Source organism: Peromyscus eremicus, chromosome 20 (genome assembly GCF_949786415.1).
Source record: "Peromyscus eremicus chromosome 20, PerEre_H2_v1, whole genome shotgun sequence".
In the NCBI taxonomy this organism is placed as follows: domain Eukaryota; kingdom Metazoa; phylum Chordata; class Mammalia; order Rodentia; family Cricetidae; genus Peromyscus; species Peromyscus eremicus.
The window spans coordinates 26,802,779-26,824,238 of record NC_081436.1 but is presented as its reverse complement, the minus strand read 5'-3'; the positions used below and the strand labels follow the sequence as shown (position 1 = coordinate 26,824,238).

The window sequence follows — 21,460 nt, the reverse complement described above, 5'->3', positions numbered from 1 at the left end:
ACTAAGATCGGAGTATCTTGATTGCCTCCACCTTGGCCAGATTATGGAGTCAGTGGGATTATAGGGCAAATTCTTTGCATTTTGAAACTGCTGAACCTTGTGGAATTTGTTGTCATTCACTAAATTTTGACATTGTAGAAGGACACAGACATGTTTGTCCACATTTCTGGCATAGTGTACTCATAACACACAGGGACCTGAGGTCAGCAAGAATCTGTACTCTCAGGACTCCCTGTGGATCATCTGGCCTCTACTCCAAGCCTCCAGGGTTCTAGTGCATAGGTCTTGGGGACTTCCTACTCACTCTCTTCCCCAGTCCTGCCTTAAACTCAGAAGATGTGTGTTGGGTCTTCATGCCTGCATGTGTCCTGGGTCACTTGGATCCAGGCCTCTAAGCTTCTGCCAAGGCTTGGGGTTTTTGAGCTGGGCTGAATTGATTGCCCAGAAAGGCAACTCAAAGTCCTAACCTGCAGGACACAAGTGTAACCTTATTTGGAAGCAGGATCTCTGTGGATGTAACTAAGATGAGATCATCCTGGAGCCCTGCTGGCCCCAGTCCAATGCACCTGGCATCTCTAGAAGATGGCAGACTTGCTCAGGGAGAAGACAACCCCCCTGTAAACTGAGCCTGTGGACTCTGCGCTCTCTTAGTCCACAGCCTCAGCACTGCCAGAACATTCTCTCTGCTTAGGAGTTCGTCCAGGCTGGTCCTTGCGTGAACTTTGGGAGGGGCCTGTCTACCCCTCCCTCCCCAACACACATGTGTATTGTGGAACTTAACAGACTTTGAATCTGTCACTGAGGTCAGATTCCTCCTGTAACAAGATTCTGCTCTGTCCTCATGTGACCAATGAATCAAGAGATTCTTGGCCTGTCCTTGGACAGCTGCAGCTTGAGCCAGTCAGTCCTGAAGTCCTAGCCTGTTCTGTGTCCTTCTGGACACAGATCATCTAGTGCCCTTACACATCACACACACACACACACACCCCTTACACTCTGTTCTTTAAGATGCTTCAATGGGTACAGATGCCTGCTGGCTGTCCACTGGTCCATCTCACACCCATCTAAGTCCTCATGGCTTTGCTCATCCTGTCACTTCTCAGCCAGACTTCCTGCTCCTGTGGCCCAGGCGTCTGTACTATGCACACAGGAGCCCTCCATGTTATCATGGGCTACCTTCAAAGTTACACCACGTGTGTCTACACCACACATGAAATGGAGAGAAGACGGGGAAATGGGAGCAAGATTGACGGGTTAGGCAGCATGGCCAAGGCGGGTCCACAGCCTATCCTGTGGATGATAAGTCAGGCTTTGCTATGACATGATTCGGTAGAATAGACACGGTCCAACTTAGGGAGGGTTATGGGCAGATGATCCCACTAACCCCTTCCAGAATTGCCCTACCTGAGGGCCTGTGACAGGTTCAGCCCCTTGACTTGATTTGGGGGAGACTCTGCAGGCTATCAAGTCATGGCCCTTAGGGTTACTACGGAGATGCCATTTCAGCCACAGCTTTGGTAAAATGTCACTCTTCATTCCCTCCCTCAGGCTGGTCCTGAGCCTTCTGGGGTTGGGTAGGTATCCTAGTGCTAAGCCGCCGCTCAGAGTCTCAGACCTCAGGCCTACAACCAGGCAGATACCCAGACAAGGTCAGCAGTGTCCACCACCAACCTGCAGCAGAGCAGCCAGAGACCAGGCTGCCAGCATCCGGGCCACCGTTCAGCTCTTCAGGGGTGGGAGGTGTTTTCAGGGTGCAGTGCGGAGCAAGGAACAAGAGTGTCTAAGACACAGATGTCAGTGGTAAGATCACAAAAGACAGGGAGTGACCAGTTGGACAGTGGTGGAGGAAGGCCCAGTCAGCTACGTGGTTAGGGGCCCCAAACAAGAATAGTAAACCTCAACACGGAGCAGAACCCTTTGCCAAGGATAAGTCCTGAGGCAGGGTGGTCAGGGCTCTAACTTGGGATGAATGTCTTGATTAATACATCCTAAACTCAAATCCACAGATTCCCTTGATGCCCATGTACTGTGAAGAGTTCCTCCTCACAGTCAGCCTACATCCTGCCCATGCCTCCTGCCTCCCACAACTTAGCCTAGGGGCCCGAAAGGAGGTCAGGAACCAACCCAGGAGGATGGCAGGGGATGAGCCAAGAATCAGATTGGCCAGGGAAGGATTTCCCAGAACAGGGGACAGACAGAACACAGTGGTAAGGACCCTTGGACACATAAACCTTTACCAGGCTGACTCGGAAGCCCGAGGAAGGCTGTGCCTCTCTGAAGAAAGCAACTCAGGCTTTGGCAGTGATTGTAGCAGAGCCTGACCCCAGGGCTCCCAGGCTAGCCTTGACTTATCCGTTAGGAAGGAAGCAGTAAAGGCCCACGACAACCAAGTCCAGGTGCTGATGACAGCCTGAGGAGTCTGAGCAGCGCCAGTCAGATGGGTCCAGCCACACAGAGTCCCAGAAAGAGCTAGAAGATCAGGTATCCCTAGAACAGGTGAAGGGGCTATGGACAGACTCATGAGTGAATAAGAGCCCAAATCCAGTGCTTGGGGTACAGCTGCCACCAGCCTCCAACTCCTGGGCAAGAATGGACATCAAGTGAAATGGGTGTGAGGGGAGACCAACTCTAGTGGAGGGGAGGTCACTCACTGACCATGCTTTGACAGGGACGTGGACCCTAGGACACCCACCAGCTCCTACAGCCTGAGAGTACTGGGGTCTCGTATCAGCCTGGCGTGGCCACAGGGCTACTTTATGGTTGTCTCATGTCTTTAGGGAGAATAAATTAAGAAGTTCCTTGGCCATGGAGGATGAGGTATTCACTGGGATAAAGCCAAGAGGGCAGTAAAACTGGCCATGGCTCTTTTCACTGTCCAACAGAAGCTGCTGGCAGACAGGGTGTAGGGACAGCTGCTAAAGGCACAGCCTAGACTCTGGCTCCCAGGTGACACCTTGCTGTCTAGGCACCATCCCTAGGACATAGTATTTCTATTCTAACAATTTATTCTATTTCATGTGCATTGGTGTTTTGACTGCATGTATGTCTGTGTGAGTGTGTTGGGTCTCCTGGAACTGGAGTTAAAGACAGTTGTGAACTGCCACGTGGGTGCTGGGAATTGAACCCGGGTCCTCCAGAAGAGCAATCAGTGCTCTTAACCACTGAGCCATCTCCCCAGCTCCAGTATTTCTATTCTAAAACATAGATCTCCCTAGTGCTGGGTCTCAGAAGACCTGCTCCAGCCCAGGAAGCAAGGCCTAGGAACAGTGACCTACACCCTGGGAGAGTGAGTTCCAGGGTCCATAGAAAAAGAAACACTTGTGAGGGCAGATCTGACTGGCAGGGGAGAGGGGCCACTACACCATGGATGTCTCGGTCCTCGTTGCCATGTGGCCACTGACAGTAAATGAGAGTATACAGCTACTCTGGCCAAAGAGAAGACTCCCAGGGAAGAGGGTCTGGATGCCCCAGTGACCCCAGCCAACAGTTGCAGTGAGTCAATGGTATTTTTTTTTCTAGATGATTAGAAGAGATGACAAATGCCCAGCATGGCCTGAAAGCCTCAACAGGACCAGGCCCATCCCACAGACTTTCTCCTCCTGCACTTCCTCAATGGCATCAGAGAGACTGGTCCTGAGGCACAGTGTGACCGTGGTAGACACAGAGGACGAGTTAGACAACACAGCAGGACCAGCCTCTCCCACCTACTTGCCTCCTGTCCCCTCCACGGCCGTGTCCTGAGACTATCCTTAATGACTCATCCCGGACTCTGTTTCCCCACATGGCTTTAGGTACCTTTGTTGCCCACCTACGAAGCACTGAGTTGGAGGTAAACCATGCATGTGCTGCCCAGGACAGGGAAGCACACAGGAGAGAGGCCCATGGGTGGTAGAGGCTGGGTCACTGTCCCTTGACATGTGGCTGGATGAAGGGGGGAATCCAGGACAAGCCGTTCACTGGCCAGCAAAGGTGGGACACAGAACCTTGGGACTGTAGAAGACACAGAAACTGCCAGACAGGCATGGTCTTGAGTGGCTCCTGACCTGGTCCTGGACAACCAGCCCTAACAAGCATGCTTTGTGCAGAAGGGCAAGGCCCGTGTGAAAAGCCAACAGAAGCTTAAGCAAGCTGCTCGAGTTCCCTGAACAAAGAGGAGATTCAGGGTGGGAAGCCTCTGACAAAGATCCAGAGAGTGGGACTCTGGGGAAGGGGTGGGGCCGAGAGACTGAGTCCTGGTGTGTGAGATGCAGCCTGTGGTTGGCAGCCACTCCCTGTTGGCTTGTGGGTGACCTTGGACCTGGTATGACTCTCCCTGGGCCCTGCCCCTTTCCAGGAGGGTAGAGGAGTAGACATTTGGCAACCGCAGTGGTTGCCTGGGAAGACAACCAGATATATGGGTCAAGAATGTGAGGGGTATACAGAGCTCCGTCAAGAAGGGCAAGAGATCCAGGAAGTGTCAATCAAAGCAAAGGATCGGGGTCCCGGGTCTGTGACCGTAGTCTAAGTCCCCATAAACTCCCCTGGCAAAAAGAGCTATAAGTCCTTCCTGCCTCCCGAGAGGGCCCACCACAGGCTGCCCCAGCTGCCAAGAGGAAAAAGGGTCATTTCTGAGCCAGGTGGGTCAGCATCCCAGGGGCATCAGACACCACCTGTCACCACACTGAAGGGTGGGCCCTCACCCCAGGCCCCGCTGCTGCTGCTGCTGCACTGAGCTAGATCAGAAGAGAATGAGGAGGCCAGGCAGACTCAGCCCAGCGCGCACACATGGAGACAGAAAACGTGGCCTCTGCCCCACCGTGAGCAGCATGACAGCATGAGGGAGGACATCAACTGTACCTTGCCCGAAAGACAGACGTCAACGACCCTGCGCAAGCTTGGCGTGAGAAGCGAGTGGGGGTAGGAACACGGCCCTGATCCCTTCCTCTTCTTCCCAGGGTCCTGATACCACCACCCAAGGGGCCATCCCTGTGGCTGCTCACCCTGGACAGCTGGTAGCTCCTCCTGGAGCCCGCATGGCCTCCCTCAGCCAATCAGAGCTGCCAGGAGCCTCTAGATGGTCAGCCCAATCGCCTCTCATAGGATTCCCCACCACTAACCTCACTACTTACAAAGGGGTACAAGGAGTACCCCACCTGCAGGGCGAAACAGCACACCACATATCCTGCTGGAACCACTAGACACTCGCCCGCCACACACACACACACACACACACACATACACGCCCCCGACGGCACAGCAGCCTGGCAAGGGCCTCAGTTTCCCCACCCCAAGGGATCAGGGCCTTCCCACCTCTAATCCTGAGCTCAGATTGCCCAGGGTGGTACATGGGGCCCAGAAGTCTGGGCCCCTGGGTCGCTCACTATGTCTGCCTGGGGCCCCTGGCCTCTGGCTCCCTCAGGTGTTTCAGTTTCGTTTCCCCAACCTGCCCTTATTTTTCCCACCTGCTGTGACAAGGGCTGGTGCGGCGTCCGCGGTCTCTCTGCTCCCTCCACACCCGAGCCCCGCGCCACAAGCATTTAAATCTGCGTGGCCCCTCCTTATGGTGACCCAAGTCCCTTCCCCATTGAGGGCGGTAGGCGGGGCTGAGGCCCGGTTGGGCACGGACAAGACAGGTGGAGTGGGCAGGTGAGCGCAAACTATGGCACGGGGCAGGGCTACCTCTGAGCGGCTCCCGCTGGGAGAGGCTGCGGGGTTGCAAAGTCCCTCCCTCCTTCCCTCCCTACACGAAAGTCACTGAACAAGAATGCAGGGCAGGCATTGGTGGGGGTGGGGAGCCACCGGGCTTCGGCCCTGCGGCTTTTGAATGGCGTTTGCAAGGGAAATGAAGATCCACCGGAGAGAGTTTCAGTTCCCCAAACTCCTCTTTATTGCTGAGGGTGAAAAGCCACAACCCCGCCCCGTGTGGCCCCAGCTCCTGCTCAGTCCCTGATAGCGTGCTGCCGCTGTTTCTTGTCCCTGTCTGCGGGATCTTGGAGTCTTCGTTTCTCCTCAGTGGGCTGCTCCGAGGTTTTGACCTTGTAGGAGCTGGGGTCTCTGTGTTCTTTGCCAATCGGCAGCCCTGTCTGAAAGGGGTGGCCAGGCTTCCTCAGTTCAGTTCCTCCACCTGGGCTCAAAGGAGGTCCTCAGTCCATCTGGAGGACCTGATTCCTAGCTCTGAAGCCCGTGCTAGCTCTCACCTTCTGAGACAGGGGTCTGCTAGAGCCCATTCGGATGGAGGTCCAGAGCCTCAGGGTGATGACTTCAGGGGCCGGCACACTAGGAGTCCAGCACAGGAATCTTTCGTGGATCTTCTGGCTGGTCCTCCCCTTGGCTGCTCAGAGATCCCAGGTTGCTGGGCAAAAGCGGATGCCAAACCGCTCCTACCCACCCACCCACCTCCAGGCCCTGACGACTGGCAGGTCCCTTCCTCCCCTCCAGCTCTCACCTCTGACTGGGTCATTTTTGACCAAAAATTCATCCAGAGCTGCCCAACCACCTCCAACACGAACCATCAAAGCTCCTCTTGCCGCCTGTGGAGCACAGGGGTGTCTGGCCATCTCGGCAGGGGTTGGGGGCAGTTCCTGAGGCTCTGTCCTCCCCACTACCACAGGCCCACACTCACACCTGCTCACCAAGGCTCCTTGGACCTTGGGCCTGCCTCTGGCCCCTGGTATACTTGTCCCTTCCGTGTTCCTTGCTCCGACCATGCTGTGTGGCTGTTTCTGGCCATTGGGGAACCCTGGCTCCAACACGGTGGGTCGCTTGTGGTCACATTTCCCCCAGGTACAGCCAGGCCAGCCTTGTCCATCCCTGTCCCGCTGCCCAGCTGCCAGGAAACTGTCCACAAGGTCCTACTGGGGAAAGTTTCAGTGCTGTCTGTGGCTTGGGGTGTGAAGGACACCCTGGACCACTTTATTCCATGACCAAGGCGATATACGTGGTGCTCCCGCAAGACCCAAGTGTATGTTGGCCCCTTGCTGTGAGGTGACGCCAAGTCCCTTTTAGGTGCCCAGGAGTGAAGAGAGTATGTATCTGTCTGCCCTTACCTGTTCCTGGTGGCCCTGTTCCATCAGTACCCACTGGTCCCTTTTCTCCTGGTTCCTCTTGCTATGCTCTGGCTTCCTATGACTCCAGTTCTCCATGATGACGTCTGCCCACCAAGGCCTCCAGCTCTGTTCTTCTGAAATCTTCCCCAGGAGGCAAGCCTTATCTCTATTCCCCAGATCCCCAGGCAGCCCCTGGTCAAGACTCCTCAGAGCCAGTACCTCCCTTGGGGCTTGAGTCCAGCAGCATTTCAGGCTCAGGGCCCCAGGCAGTTCCTCTAGCACCCAGCTCTGGGCTTGTACCACCTACATATTAGGGAGCAATGTTAGGGGTCTAGAAAACCCATGCCCCAAATTGCCCACCACTCCACCACCCCTCCTGAGTGCCCCCATCCTCCAGAGCCTCTCGGCAGTCCCACCCAGAACTTTAGGCCTTCCAGCTAGCTCCTCCTAGAGATCAAATGGTCTCACGGAGGCAGTGGCCCTAGGACAGAGGGTCCAGGGCACTAAAGCCAGTGTCATTAGGCTAACCCTGGATTGGTCCACAGTTACTGCGCAGGCTAAAGCCTCTGGCCACCGGTCCCACCTTGGCCCCCAAGGGTTCAGCCTGGCTCAGCCTACGGGAGCACGAGACCAGCTTCTCAATGAGGTGGCCCACAAGCAGCAGCATCCCTCCCAGGGGATGTATCCTGGAGAAGAGACGGACAGATATAAGCAGGGTAGAGGGCCAGTGTGAGTGGGGTGCGGACGGCTGGCTGGCATGCAGGCTCACCTCTCACAGGAGGGGCTAGACACAGCAGCCCGGCAGCCCAGCAGGTCCATCAGCGGGCCCAAGTGGCAGGTGCTCCCATAGGCAGCATCTCCGCTCCTCCTTAGCCATGACACCACCAGGGTTTGCTGTCCCCATAGGAACTCCTGCCATCAGAGTAGCCTGGTGTACGGTTGGCTCTCCCAGTGGGAAAAGCTGAAGGGGTGAAATCTTTTTTCCTCCGTGTACCTCACATCTCAAGCCCTCTTCCTTACTCCATTCACCCTGTACCTCACACTGCCCAGCACATTAGCAAGAAGACTGCATCTGCTGGCCCAGTCCTTCTATCCCTGGGCCTCTTCAGTATGAGGAGGGCAGCCATACCCAGTATTGTGCCAATGTTCAGGGCAAAGTGAAGAAAGCCAGCCAGGTCCTGTGGGTGAATTGTATTCACCACCACCACCACCACCCTTTACTTAGAAAGAGGCAGTTGTATGTGTAACTAATGGTAGGGTGAGATCGTAGTGGAATGTGGGCACCAATGTGACCGCTGCCCTTAAAAGGGGTGGGAAGAGGGATTTGGGGACTGGGAAGATGGCTCAGTTGGTAAAGCGTTTGCTGCAAAGCATGAGGACCTGAGTTTGCTCCCTAGCATCTCTGTAAAAACCAAACCAAACCCATCAGTGCGGTGGCATGCCGGTAATCCCAGCACCAGCGAGGCAGAGATAAGACTCCTGGGACTCGGTGACCAGCCAGTCTAGACAAATAACAAGTCCAGGTTCAGGGAGAGAGGCCCCGACTCATAAAATAAGGTAGAGGGCCAGACAGGTAGCTCGGCAGTTGAGAGCACTCGGTGCTCTTGCAGAGGACCTAGTTTCATAAGTCAGGCAACTCATAACTGCTTATCACTCTAGCTCCAGTGGATCTGGCACCTTCTTCTGGTCTCTGTGGGTACCCATATGCATGTGTACATACATACATACATACACACACAAACATGCATAATTAAAAACAAAATAAGGCCGGGCGGCAGTGGCACACACCTTTAATCCCAGCACTCGGGAGGCAGAGCCAGGCGGATCTCTGTGAGTTCGAGGCCAGCCTGGTCTACAGAGCGAGATCCAGGACAGGCACCAAAACTACACAGAGAAACCCTGTCTCAAAAAAAAAAAAAAAAAAAAAAAAAAAAAAACCAACATAACAAAACAACCGCCCCCCCCAAAAAAAAACAAAAAAACAAAAAACAAATCTTCAAAACAACAAGGTGGAGAGTGCTTGAGAAAGACACCAGATGCCAACTTCTGGCCTCTGCATAGGTGCACACATGCATACACATAAATATGTACATATACAAAAGGGGACTGGGATTTGGACACAAATACCCAGAGGGCACAGGAAGAGGACACAGTGTACATGGCAAGGAGAGAGAGACCCTCCCTCACAGCTTTCAGGAGCCAGCCCCGTCCATTTCAAATCTTTAGCCCTCAGAACTTTGAGTCCTGGGTATAACCACAGTTTCAACTCCCCCATTGGTGAGAGCCGGTTCCAGCGGCCCAGGAAATCATCAGAGTCCCAAGAATAGAAAGAAATCTGAGAACAAGCGAAGGAACCTAGAACTTCTGGGCGAACGGCAAACCTCAAGGAGGGTCTCGTGCATCCCAGCCACTCCTGTGTTACAGGAAAGGGGGCCAGGTGGAGGCAGAGCCCAGCTTGCCTCTTTCTTCCAATAAACGCTGGACTGTCCCAGACTGTGCGCCAGAAGTAAGTCAATTTCTGTCTTGCTTCTGACGTATTTGCTTTCCAGCTGAACATAAATGGGACTTGTTCACAGCAACGTTTGAATCTTAATTAAGAGCTCTGCTTGCTGGAAAAGGCATGTAGATACGTCAGCGCCTACCTCTACCTCTAGAGCCTAGAGGCTTGACGGCGCCGTCCAAAGAGGAGCAGCTTAGCATCAGGGATGGTCTGATCTCAAGCCCTGTCCCCACAGCAAGAGCTGTGGCCTTTCATGGAGGTTTGGGGCTGTCAGAAGCTGGCAGCTGAGCCATGAAGTCATCGCCAGAAATCTCTCCAGCTGGCTCTGTAGCCCCCACTGCCCTTCCCCGATATTACTCTCTTCACTCCCAGAGTCCTCTGCCTCAGTTCCTCCTACCGGCAAATACTAGCTCAGCCTCAGAGTACTCTAGCTGTCCAGTGTCCCTGTTGTCACCTCTCCTCCCAAGGGACTCTTGGTGATACCTTCCTCCCCCTAGTCTTCCAAGGCACCTGCAAGGCTGGGTTCCAGTCACCCTCCGGCCTCAGCTCCTCAATGGCTGCCTGCTCCGTGAGGCCACACAAAATCTGCACAGCTGGCTTCCATATGGCCTTCAGCCCAGGGTCTTGCTCTTGAGTCTCTAACCAGTGCCCCTCCAGGGGTTTCGTGTCGGCCTGAAGCACAGCTAGGGAGAGACGTGACCACTTGAGAGCCCAGCCTTGGCAAGACCTTCACACGCACCCCACCTTGGTTTCTTGAGCACGGGCCTGGTCCTGCCCTCAGGCCTGGCAGTGACTTCCCAAAGACCCCCAGGTACACCCAAGGCCCTGGTGTACCTGAGGAGGGGCTCTGATCCCAAATGGTCACCGCGGGTGCTGCTGTGTGACTAGAAGCTTCTGCCCACTGTGCCAGCTGTTCAAGCCGCTCCGCTAGCTGGGCCAGCTGGACACTCAGCTGTGGGAGGAAACCAGCATTGTTCTAGACAGTCCTAGCCAGGGCCAGAAAATACGCACTCCCAGCCACTCTAGCTCCCTGGTACAGTGGGCTGCAGTCTCCTCAGAGGGCATGAGGTAGGTTGAAGGTCTTTCTTCTATGTGAAGTCAAGGGGGTACAGACACCTGCTTCTGATCCTTGAGCCCTGGATGTGCTGAAGCAGACCCCTCCAGTTCAAGCTGGGCCTCCAAGACTGCTGGTGGTGAGGACTTGGAGGACACTGTCCTTTGAGCACACAGCAGCTTCTGTTGGGTGACCTGTGACTCTGTCAACCTCACACGCTCCTGGAACTGATCCAGCTGCTGTCTCACCAGCTGAGCTTGGTCACCTGCAGCCAGAGCAAGAGGCCAGGGAGGAAACACTGACATCAAAGGGGACCTGGGGGCCAGTAGCTGTTGTGGAATATTACTTTAAGGTGTGTTACATTTGTCTATGCTGTGGGACATTTGTTTCAGTGAAGCAATGATGCATTGCATCCTTTTATGTTGCATTTGTTTAACTCTGTGAAGCTGTGTTACTGTGCCTGTCTAAAACACCTGATTGGTCTAATAAAAAGCTGAACAGCCAATAGCGAGGCAGGAGACAGGATAGGTGGGGCTGGCAGGCAGAGAGAATAAAAGAAGAGGAGAAATCTGGGAAGAGGATTGAAGGAACAAGAAAAGAAGGAGGAGGACATCAGGGGCCAGCCACACAGCAACACCACCAGCCACAGAGTAGGAAATTATGAAAGGAATACAGAAATAGAGAAAAGTAAAAACCCAGAGGCAAAAGATAGACGGGATCCTTTAAGTTAAGAAAAGCTGGCAAGAAACAAGCCAAGCTAAGGCCAGGCATTCATAAGTAATAGTAACTCTCTGTGTGTATTTGGGAGCTGGGTGGCCAGCCCCCCAAAAGAGCAAAAGAATGAAAAACAACCAACAACAAGTAGCAGGGATAAGTGCATTAGAAAGGTCCTTGGGAACCATCAACGAGGACAAAGACATTGAGGCCTTGGACTCGGGGACCGGGCCCTGTATCTGGGAAATGGCACAGATGTCTGCCCTGGGCTAAGGGTAGGCTTTTCCTGCGGGCTCCCTGAGCACATCTTGGCTGGGGTGACTGGGCTGAAGTCCACTTACTTGTGAGGAGCTCTGCCAGCCTCTGTCCAGTCTCCAAAACCCTTTCCAGACCCTCGGTACAGACCACAAGCCCTTCGCACACCTCCTGTGAACGAGCACAAGACACTGAGCTTGTGACAGCCCACAGACTGCCACCCCAAGCCTGGGTCGTACCTGGAAGCACTGCAAAGATTCCTCAGGGCACTCGGGCCCTAGCTGCAGCCCAGCCAGTAGCTGTTCACTCGGGCCCAGCTTCCCCAGCAGAGCTTTGCAGGCTGTTTCAAAACGCTGTGCTGCTGGGACGAGCTGCCCCAGGAGTCTCCACCTTGGGGCAGAGATGGAGGAGCTGTCCAGCCTGCCCTTCCTGCCCTAGAACCCTCATGGTCCCCCGACCTGTGGCTTCACCTGGTTTCTGCCTGTCGTACCAGGCGGTGCCACTGTGTGCACAGCTCTGCCGGATTCCCGGCCTCTTGTAATCTTGGCTCCATGTGCGGTGCACGTTCCTTCAGCAGGCGCAGGAGCAGCTACCAGACATGAGGTCAGAGGGCTTGCGCAGGGCCCTGGGGTCCCTGCCCATCCCACTACTGCCTCCCCTTTTTATCCAGGAGGATCACTGGCCGTGGGAACACTAACAGGTATATGCATGCAGCCCACCCTTGGGTACCAGATTCAAGCACATGGTAACCACCATTATTTGCCAGTGGCTCAAAGGATGAAAGTGCCCCCACCCCCCACCCCGTCCCTATCTCCCGGCCCTGTACCTCCTGTTCCCGCAGCTGGGAAGCAGCCAAAGCAGCATCTGCAGCCAGGGGTCCCTGGGAGGCCTGCAGTTCCTCCATGCCATCCAGCCAGCTGCACAGCGTGTCCAGGGGTGCTAGGGTTGCCTGCAAGAAGGATGTACTTACCTCATCTGGCCTCCACGTGGACCCCCCCCCCCCACGCTCTAGAGCTGTCCTTCCTCACCTGGGCCGGCTGCCGTCTTTGCCTGCAGGGCCCCATCTCCACGGCCTCTGTCACCACTGTCTCTGTCACCACTGTCTCTGTGACCTCTGTCACCTGGACAGCACGGGAGCCCCACCAGGCCCAGGGGATCCCTGGTGGAAGTGGGCCCTGAGGAGCTGCGGCTGGAGAGAGATCGCCTCGGGTCCTGGAGCTGGTGTGGGTCCTCGGGTGGGTGTGTGAGTGGCTCCTCCTCTGCCCCAGGCAGCCAAGCCTCGAAGCAGGATTTCCCATGGTAGATGCTGAGCAGGTTGCAGGGTGTGCCGGACAGCCCTATAAGGACAGAAGGACCCCAGTCAGGACCAGGGGATCCACAGGCCCACCCGCCCCCACCCTTGCAAGGCTGGTGCTGGGGACACCCCCTGGGACTGGGTAGACTGCCCTGCCCTGGGGGATTGGAGGGGGGGAACGGCTCTCACCTTTGTCTCCCTGAAGCGACTGCTCCACCAGCCCCAGCCAGTCTGGCCCCAGCACTTTTCTTCCTACTGTTTCCTGGGAAACCCAGTGCCCATCCTCAGTCATGTCGGTGGGGGAAGGGCTGCAAAGAGGAAGGGGCTTCTAGCTGGAGTTCCTGGCCCCTCCCCCCTCAGCACAGGGTCGGGGGTGGGAGATTCAGGGAGCTCACTTCCCACTCAAGCCCCAAATAGGCCACTCACATGGCTGTAGGGCCGAGATCCCTTTGGGATTGGAAGCCAAAGAAAGGGGGCTGCTAACGAGTACCAGGCCTGCCCTGGGGATAGCTAGGAATTATAGGAAATGGGGGCATCGACACACACACACTTTAGGAGGGGAGCGGAGAGTCATGGGAATTTCCCACAGCTATGTGGCCCCCAGGGAATCCTGGACTACACCCTCTCCCAGTCACATGTCCACTCCACGGGACTCAGACAACCCCCACCCAAGACTTCCTGGCACCCGAGACTGGTCTGCTCTGTTTCCAGGAACCTCACACTTGCCACACAGTCCCCCACCTGAGCCTGGAATGAACCAGTCCTTACTCTAACCTGGAATCCCCACTAGACAGAGGAGCAGGAGGATGTGGATGCTCAGGGGACCTCCACAGGTGCATGGTGTATTTCCTGGACTATGGACTCCAGCATGAGCCGATCCGTTCACCCTCTACCCAACCACTATGGATTCTTCTACCAAGGAGTGGAATTTGTGCTCAGCAGACAAGCCAAAAGCCCTCTCACCTGCCCATGGTCATGCTGGTCCCAGGCCCTCCCTCTTTGCTGACAGAGGTGACTTGGGAGTCCCTGGGGCCTAAAGCTGGCCCTGCCCCATCCACCCACCCCGAGCCTGTGACCACCCCCCACTCCCACCCCACCCTGAGACCTGCTCCTGCCTAGGTTCATCTTCGTCATGAGTTTGTGTTGCTGTTACCTTGGGAACTTTCCATGGAAAATGTTGGGTGAGGTGGGCAGGTTGACAGGCCAGGGCAGGCCATAGACGCACTGTGGGTGGATGGCTGGTGGACGCCTCTCCCAGGAGGGCTTGTCTGTCTCACACCCTAGGACGGCCCACCCTGTCCTGCCTGCTCTCATTTCTCAGCCCCCACCCCAGGCCAGGCACCAAGTATGTGCATTCCTGGGGGAAGCTTCAGTGGGCTGGAAGGGTGTGGTCCCACCACAAATCTGCCCACACCTGGCATGCAGACCTCACTCCCTCCTGCTTACCCTGCTTCAAGGGACCGTGGAGTTCCTAGGAACAGCTGCCCCATCCAGTCTCTGGGCCCTTAACCCAGATAGGGTGCCCCAGGTAGTCTGGAATATCCCCCTCCCCTTCTCCCCACTCATCTTGAGTCTCTGTAGCTAAGAGGGACTAGGGTGTCCCCTCCTCTGAGACCTGGCCTCTGGCTTGTTCTGCTGCCCAAGGAAGAACCAGGTCAAATTTCTGTACAAGCCTCCCTGTAGCTGCCCACGGCTGGGATAGTAGAGGCCCGAGTGCGGGGAGGTTCTGAAGCCCATTGGACATGGCCTCCAGCTTTTTCACTTGCCCAGGTCAGGGTCCTATGCTGAGCTTGGACCTCCTGGACAAGAGTGGACAACCTCCCCAGCAGGACCCTCCAGCCTTGTCACCTCTACCCTGATTCAAAGGCTTTAAAAGCCACACTCCAGAGATGGTGGCAGCTTAGTGTACATGAAGCTCCTGAACTCTAGCAGCCCACAGCAGTGCGACTTGGAGCTGCCTCTGTGTGAGTGAGGCCCCTCTCCTTGAATCTCCTTTTAAGAGCCCCTCCCTTGTACATTCACCCTGAGGTCATGGTACCCCACCCAGGGCCCCCCTCAATAGTGCCCTTTGCCCTGCTAGTTCCAGCTCTTAGGGGGCCATGGCCCTGTCGCTAGGGCAACCAGCTATAAGCACAGGGACACACACAGGGCCCCATGGCAAGCTGAACCTGGGGTAAAGTTCAGATCGTTCTGGACTATAGAGAGGAATACAAGCTGCAGCAGGTCGGCAGCACAGCCCAAACCAGTCCTGATCAGACCAATTCCCACGAGCGGACACTCACGGCTCTTCTAGTAGTGGCCAGAGGTCAGCCTGGACAGAATTGATATGAGCGAGCCAGCTTCCATACACTTACTGGACCATGGATCCAGGGAGCAGTGATGATGGGCTTGGGGGAATCTCTGCTAAGCAAGAAGGCTGAGGTAGCCAGGGGAGTTGACCCTAGGTCTGTGGCCCAGGGATGGGTGACACAGGGGCCGTCCTGTGCAAGGCTTTGCTATCAGGGTATATGAGGCCCTGGAGGAGTAGCATGGGGAGGGCCCTAACAGAGCTGACTTGGAGGTCCCTCTGGACAAGGGTGTGTACATGGACACCAGTGGCTTGGCTTTGCAATACACAAAACTTTCTAAGCAAGAAAGCATGATAAAAGAGTGTGGTGGTGTCAATGGTCCCAATAGGTTCATATATTTGAACTAGGGAAGGGAACTGTTTGAAAGGATTAGAAGGATTAGGAGGTGTGGCGTTATTGGAGGAAATGTGTCACTGTGAGTGGGCTTTGGAGTTTCAAACGCCCATGTCAGACCCAGTTAGCTCTCTCTCTTGGCCTGTGTAGCCTGTAGTTCTCAGCTACTGTTCCAGCACAATAAGTGCCACCATACTCCATGATGATAGTGGACTAAGCCTCTGAAACTGTAAGCAAGCCCCCAAATAAATGCTTTCTTTCATAAGAGATACCTCGGCCGTGGTGTATCTTCCAAGCAATAGAAAGACAACCAAGACAGAGAGCAAAGTTTCTACATTTAGCTATGCATATGTTTTATGATAGAAAAGCCTGGGCTGTTGGGGGGAACTGAGTCCCAGGGGTGTTACATCCAGCCTGGGCAGCAGAGGCTCCTGAGCTCTTCAAGTTGGGGGACAAATGGCTGGCCGCATGGTAAGTCTTAAGTGTTGTGGTCTCATGAGGGGTTGGCAGAACATAGGCTTTGACTGGTCATAGAAACAAACAAGGCCGGGCGGTGGTGGCGCATGCCTTTAATCCCATGGGGAGGCAGAGCCAGGAGGATCTCTGTGAGTTCAACGCCAGCCTGGACTACAGAGTGAGTTCCAGGAAAGGTGCAAAGCTACACAGAGAAACCCTGTCTCGGAAAAAAAAAAAAAAAAAAGAAACAAGAAAAAAAAAAGAAACAAACAAGGCTAAAAGACAAAGATAGATAGACAGACAGACAGATAGATAAAAATAAAAGAAAGAAAAAAGAAAAAGATGGCTTAGAATGTCTAGTCCTAAGGGGAAGGGAGGCATGAGTAACCAGGGGCCTTGGGCTAGCCTCCAGTCTGGTGAGCTAGAAACAGAGTGATCCCCAGGACCAGGCAGACCGAGATACAGGATACCCATCAACCTTTTACCCAGAAGTTCTAGAAAAATCTCATGGTCTCCCAGTGGCTTTGGCTGAGGCACCTGCTGTCACAGGCTGAACTCTGTCCTAAAAGCTATCTATGTTCAACTCCCAATCCTGGGAGTCTGACCTTATTTGGAAATGGAGTTTTTGCATTTGTCATCAAGCTGAGGTCATTAGAACGGGCTGCCATCCAATATGAATGTGACCTTGTGAGAGAATGCTGTGTGAATATGAGACACACAGGTAAGAAATGACTCCACGAGGAAGCAGAGATGGAAGGACCTGCAGCCTCCAGCAAGGTGCCTCAGGCTTGGAAGTGACCACCAGAGGAAAGAATTCACCCTGAAGTTCAGGGGGAATCCCACACTAACCCCCAGAACTGAGGGAAAAGAGCTTTGCTGTTTGCTTTGAGCCCCCATCTTGTGGTCCTTGGTTATGGTGGCCTCAAGACAACCTGACTGCATAGCTGTGAGTCACGATGACCAGGCAGGTGGCATCCCGTTGACTTAGTCCAAGGCAGGCTCTCTTTGGGGCTGCTGTGGCACCACTCCGCCTCATCCAGCTCATCTCCAGGTAGAGGGGAGAGGTCCCCAGAAGAGTCCAAGCGAAAACAGTACCCAGGGACACAGATACCTGGCAGGTCAGGGCTCAAGGCTCCAAGCCAGGCTCCAGGACCAGTACACAAGCTTCCGACAATGAAGTGTTAGAACGTAGAAGGTGAGTGTGTTATCAATGCCTGGACCATCTGCAGCTCTGTGGCTGTAGCATGTCTCAGCAGCCCCATTTCCACCCCATCCCCCTGCCACCCCCATGCTTACAAGTCTATTTTATTTGTCTAGAAATCATAGTAGCCACAGTTCTGAAGAATCAGTGATCCGTAGGTAGATCTGAGCGTACTGCATGAACTCCTGCAAATATTGCCAAGACACCACTTCAGTCCGTCCCCCCGCCCCCGGGGACCTTGGTGCACACTGTCTCCTGGTACACCTGCCCCCATAACACCCTCAGGCCCTGGAGATTTGTTTGGCAGGTGAACACAGATGTAACAAAGTGTGCATAAGTTTACGTCCCTGAGGGAGGACAGAGCTTAATGGCAGAGTGCTTTCCAAACAAGTACAAGGTCTTGAGTTCAATCCCAGCACCCTCCTTCTCTCCTACCCCTACAGTCCTGAAAACAAAAATTAAATTAAAAAAAAAATCCAGCACTGGGGAGGCAGAGGCAGAAGGATCCTGGGTCTCTTGATGGCCAGCCAATCTAGATGAATTGATGAGCTTCAGGTTTAATAAAAGATCTTGTCTCAAAAACTAAGGTAGAGCTGGGTGGTGATGGTGCACTTTTTTTTTTTTTTTTTTTGAGATAGGGTTTCTCTGTGGTGTTTTGGTATCTGTCCTGGATCTCGCTCTGTAGACCAGGCTGGCCTCTAACTCACAGAGATCTGCCTGGCTCTGCCTCCCAAGTGCTGGGATTAAAGGCATGCGCCACCACTGCCTGGCAATGGCGCACGTCTTTAATCCCACCACTCAGGAGGCATAGGTAGGCAGATCACTGTGAATTGGAGGCCAGCCTGGTCTACAGAGCGACTTCCAGGACAGCCAGAGCTGCACAGAGAAACCCTGTCTAAATAATAATAATAATAATATAAATAAATAATTTAAAAAATTTTAAATTAAAAAGAAAAAAGATGGTGTGGTGGCATGTGCCTTCAATCCCAGTACTGGACAGCAGAGGTAAGTGGATCTCTATGAGTTTGAGGGCAGCCTGGTTTATGTAGGGAGTTCCAAGCCAGTCAGGGCTACATAGTGAGACTTTGTTTCAAAATAATAATAATAATAATAATAATAATAATAATAATAATAATAATTGGGGCTGGAGAAAAAGAACACTGGTGGCTCTTTCAGAGGCCCTGGGTTCGATTCCCAGCACCTACATGGTGGCTCACAACCATCTATAACTTCAGTTTCAAGAGATTCGATGCATCTTCTGGCCTCTGCGGGCACCAGGCATGCACATGGTACACAGACATCCATGCAGGCAAAAACACTGACACATAAAATCATAAAGATAGTGATTAAACATTTAAAATTATTTAATTAATTTTTTTTAAAAAAGGAAGTCCCCTGGGGCAGTTGGCGAAGAGCTGATGAGCGTGAGGTTTACCAGCCCCACCCGGCCCTGGACGGAGGCTGATTCAACCAACAGGTGCTTCAAGCTGCCCTCCCTGCACCTCCCTGCCCTTGCCCCCACCCTGACACTGCTTTTCTGGTTTCACTTCCTAAGAGCTTTCACTGAGATCCAGACCTTCCCGTCACCTTCGTCATCTCCACTCTGGAGGCGGCGGCACCAGATGCTCAGGAGCTGCTTGCTTTGGGGGAGGCGCCTTTACCTCAATCGTCCAGCACTTTGGCTAAAACCAGTCTCCCCACTCCAGGGGCTCCGTTGAGACAGAGACATCTAGGTGTATTGATACAGACCTGTAATCCCAACTACTCAAGAGGCAGAGGCAGGTAGATTGCCAAGTTCAAGGCCAGCCTGGACAATTTATGGAGAGCCTAACTCAAAACAAAAAGTTTTTTTTCTCTCTCTCTCTCTCTCTTTCAGGCCTGAGGCTGTAGCTCAATGGTAGAACACTTGTCAAACATTCACGGGCCCTAGATTCGGTCCTTAGCACAGCAAAAGAAGAGAAAGAGACCTTGAGCTAATTGTAGGGGTGCATGCTTGTAACCCCAATAACTGGAAGACTAAGGAAGGAAGAAAGCATCCTGGGTGACATAGGAAGTTCCAGACTGGCTTGGACGCTATCTCAAAACAAACAAACTACCAAGATTCAGGCTTTGGAGAGGTTCCCACCACAGCTTCAGCTTCCTGTGTGTTGAGGTGTGGGTTCAGCCTTTCTGGGGATACCCACTAGACACGGGGTTCCTGCACCACTCCCACCTATCCCACAGCAGGACCAAGTCCCACATACCTGATGAGCCTCCTCCCCAAGGTGAGGCTGCTGAGCCCAAAGGCAGGGAGAATCTCCCCCAGGACAAGGCTCCACGATGCCCCTGGGCTCCGAGAGTCTTCATGGGCCTCAGAACAGCACTAGAGATCTGGAGAAGAAGGCTGGAGCTGCTGTGGACCATGCCAGACAGGTCCACAGAGGGAGAGAACGGCACATCTCCAAACCCTCGGCTAGAGCTGACACAGGGAGCTGAGAAAAATCACCAGACAGACAAACCCAATAGTGAGCTAATCCTTGTGAGCAGTGACAGTCATCTTAACTCGAGTCAGCAAATGCCCAGAGAGCAGGGGACATGCTTCCTCTGCCATTCCTGTGTCCTTCTCAGACCAGCAAGCCATGAGGAGAGCTGAGCTGCCCAGAAGGCCAAGGATTTTCTTGCTTTTTCTTCTGTTCCCCCAGATACCCTCTGAGGACCAGAGCCCAAGTCGGGTAGGGATCCTGGTGCCCTTCCGCACCCAAAGAACTGCTCCATTTTCAGGTGAATCTGAGGAGACTCGGGTTGCTTGAGAAGTAAGAATCAAGGGCCTGAACAAGCAAGGCCCAGCTTTGGGTCTAGCCGCCTGATTCTACCAGAATGAGACCAGGAACTTGGAATTCTGGACTAGGGTTTGCAGTCAATGGCAGAAATCTAGTCAATCAGTATAGGCCAGGCTGTAGCCTCCTGTAGACCCACCCCAGCCCCAACACTGCCCCAGATACAGATCATGGGGTGAGGGCTGAGGAATCACCAGGGCTCCTGAGGCTTCCAAAGTCAATACAGCAGACAGGCAGTACTTGGGCTTAGAGCCTCTGAAACAACAGCCTCCCTGCAGGCCTCCACCCTGCATGTCACGGGAGGGTGCAACTTGGTCCTGGTAGGGTGCTGTATGGGGCAGGTTTTCAGTTTCTGCCAGGGCACTTAGAAGCGGGCTCAGCCAGACTCCAGGACAGCTCCCTGGGTTTGTGCACAAGCAGGGCCTGGATCCTCACCACCACAGCTACCTGTTTCATGACCTCAGAAGCAACCCCTGGGTGACATCCTGTCATGGAAAGATGTCCCCAGCTCCTTGGAAGCCCCTCAGCATGGGGACCTTCTTCATACCTGTATCCACCGACGTGTTCGCTCTCACAAGCCTCTTGCTCTCCCAGTCCCTGCATACTTGTCCAGTCCTCTCTGTTCTCTAACCTGAGCACAGGCTGCTGCCCGTGGTGGACATCCAGACACACTGCTTCAAATGCTGTTGGCTGCTTGGGTGAACGCGCCTGGTGGCCTCTGTTGGGATAATGGGGGACGTCCTTCCAGCTGGGGGTGATGTGTTAGGATTAGGCATCTTGAATTGCCATCTCCATCACCTGGGAGGTGTGTCTATGCCCTGAGACTCCAGAGAGGAGTCAGAACGGACAGTAAAAGCAATTGTACAAGGAGGTGGCCACTGCTCATCTAAACGGGCAAGCTCCCTGGGACCTGCTGGCGCCTGTGGTGCTGGTTTCTCTATATACTGGAGTTCTGGTGCCTGTCCCCACCCAACTTTATAAACCCAACATGGTATGACAGGTGGCTTGAGAGGCCTGGCCTAGCTGCCCAGCTGTCTAGTTCATCTCTACTGAGGCCCAGGAGCAGGCTCCTACCTGAAACATGATAGGGACTCCACACATACCTTTTTTTTTTACAGGACACCAGAGCACTATAAGAGCTGTTCATTTGGACTTTGCTCAGAGGCCTCAGCCTGAGAGTCCTTACGGGATAGTGATACCTCTGAAGACACTCCCCATGCATGACTGAAGGGCTCCGTAGAAGGTTTATTCCCTACCTTTAGATGAACGCAGCGGGGGTGGGGGGCATAGCTTATGAGTTTCCCCTGTCTGTGTTCCTCATCTCCCATTCTTAGTTCAGCTTCAATCCTATAGGTCAAAAGAAGGCTCCTGAGGATTACTTGTCATGTCTACATGCCAGACAGGAAGAAAAAGAAATCTCCCTCCAGCTGTGTGGGGTAAGGGAACCCCCCAGCGTATAACTTG

The 21,460-nt window shown here is 54.0% G+C and overlaps 1 protein-coding gene across 1 annotated transcript; it reads right to left on the bottom strand.

Moving 5' to 3' along the window:
• Positions 1–5,903: 5,903 nt before the first annotated feature.
• On the bottom strand, positions 5,904–12,846 carry LOC131896274 (uncharacterized). Its single transcript, XM_059246841.1, has 15 exons — positions 12,577–12,846; positions 12,375–12,497; positions 12,019–12,137; positions 11,788–11,938; positions 11,635–11,719; positions 10,642–10,844; positions 10,360–10,477; positions 10,036–10,208; positions 7,795–7,937; positions 7,609–7,711; positions 7,026–7,328; positions 6,612–6,830; positions 6,425–6,509; positions 6,177–6,310; positions 5,904–6,062 (listed from the first exon to the last, which is right to left on the bottom strand). Exons 1-15 carry the CDS (start codon positions 12,844–12,846, stop codon positions 5,919–5,921), a joined length of 2,373 nt encoding a protein of 790 aa, XP_059102824.1. The 3' UTR covers positions 5,904–5,918.
• Positions 12,847–21,460: the final 8,614 nt, after the last annotated feature.

Coding starts and splice junctions, on each gene's coding strand:
- LOC131896274 (XM_059246841.1), bottom strand. CDS start 12,846: ATGGGAAATCCTGCTTCGAGGCTTGGCTGCCTGGGGCAGAGGAGGAGC. Junction 12,498..12,576: donor AAAGACGGCAGCCGGCCCAG/GTGAGGAAGGAC, acceptor TCCTTCTTGCAG/GCAACCCTAGCACCCCTGGA. Junction 11,720..11,787: donor AATCTTTGCAGTGCTTCCAG/GTACGACCCAGG, acceptor GCTCGTTCACAG/GAGGTGTGCGAAGGGCTTGT.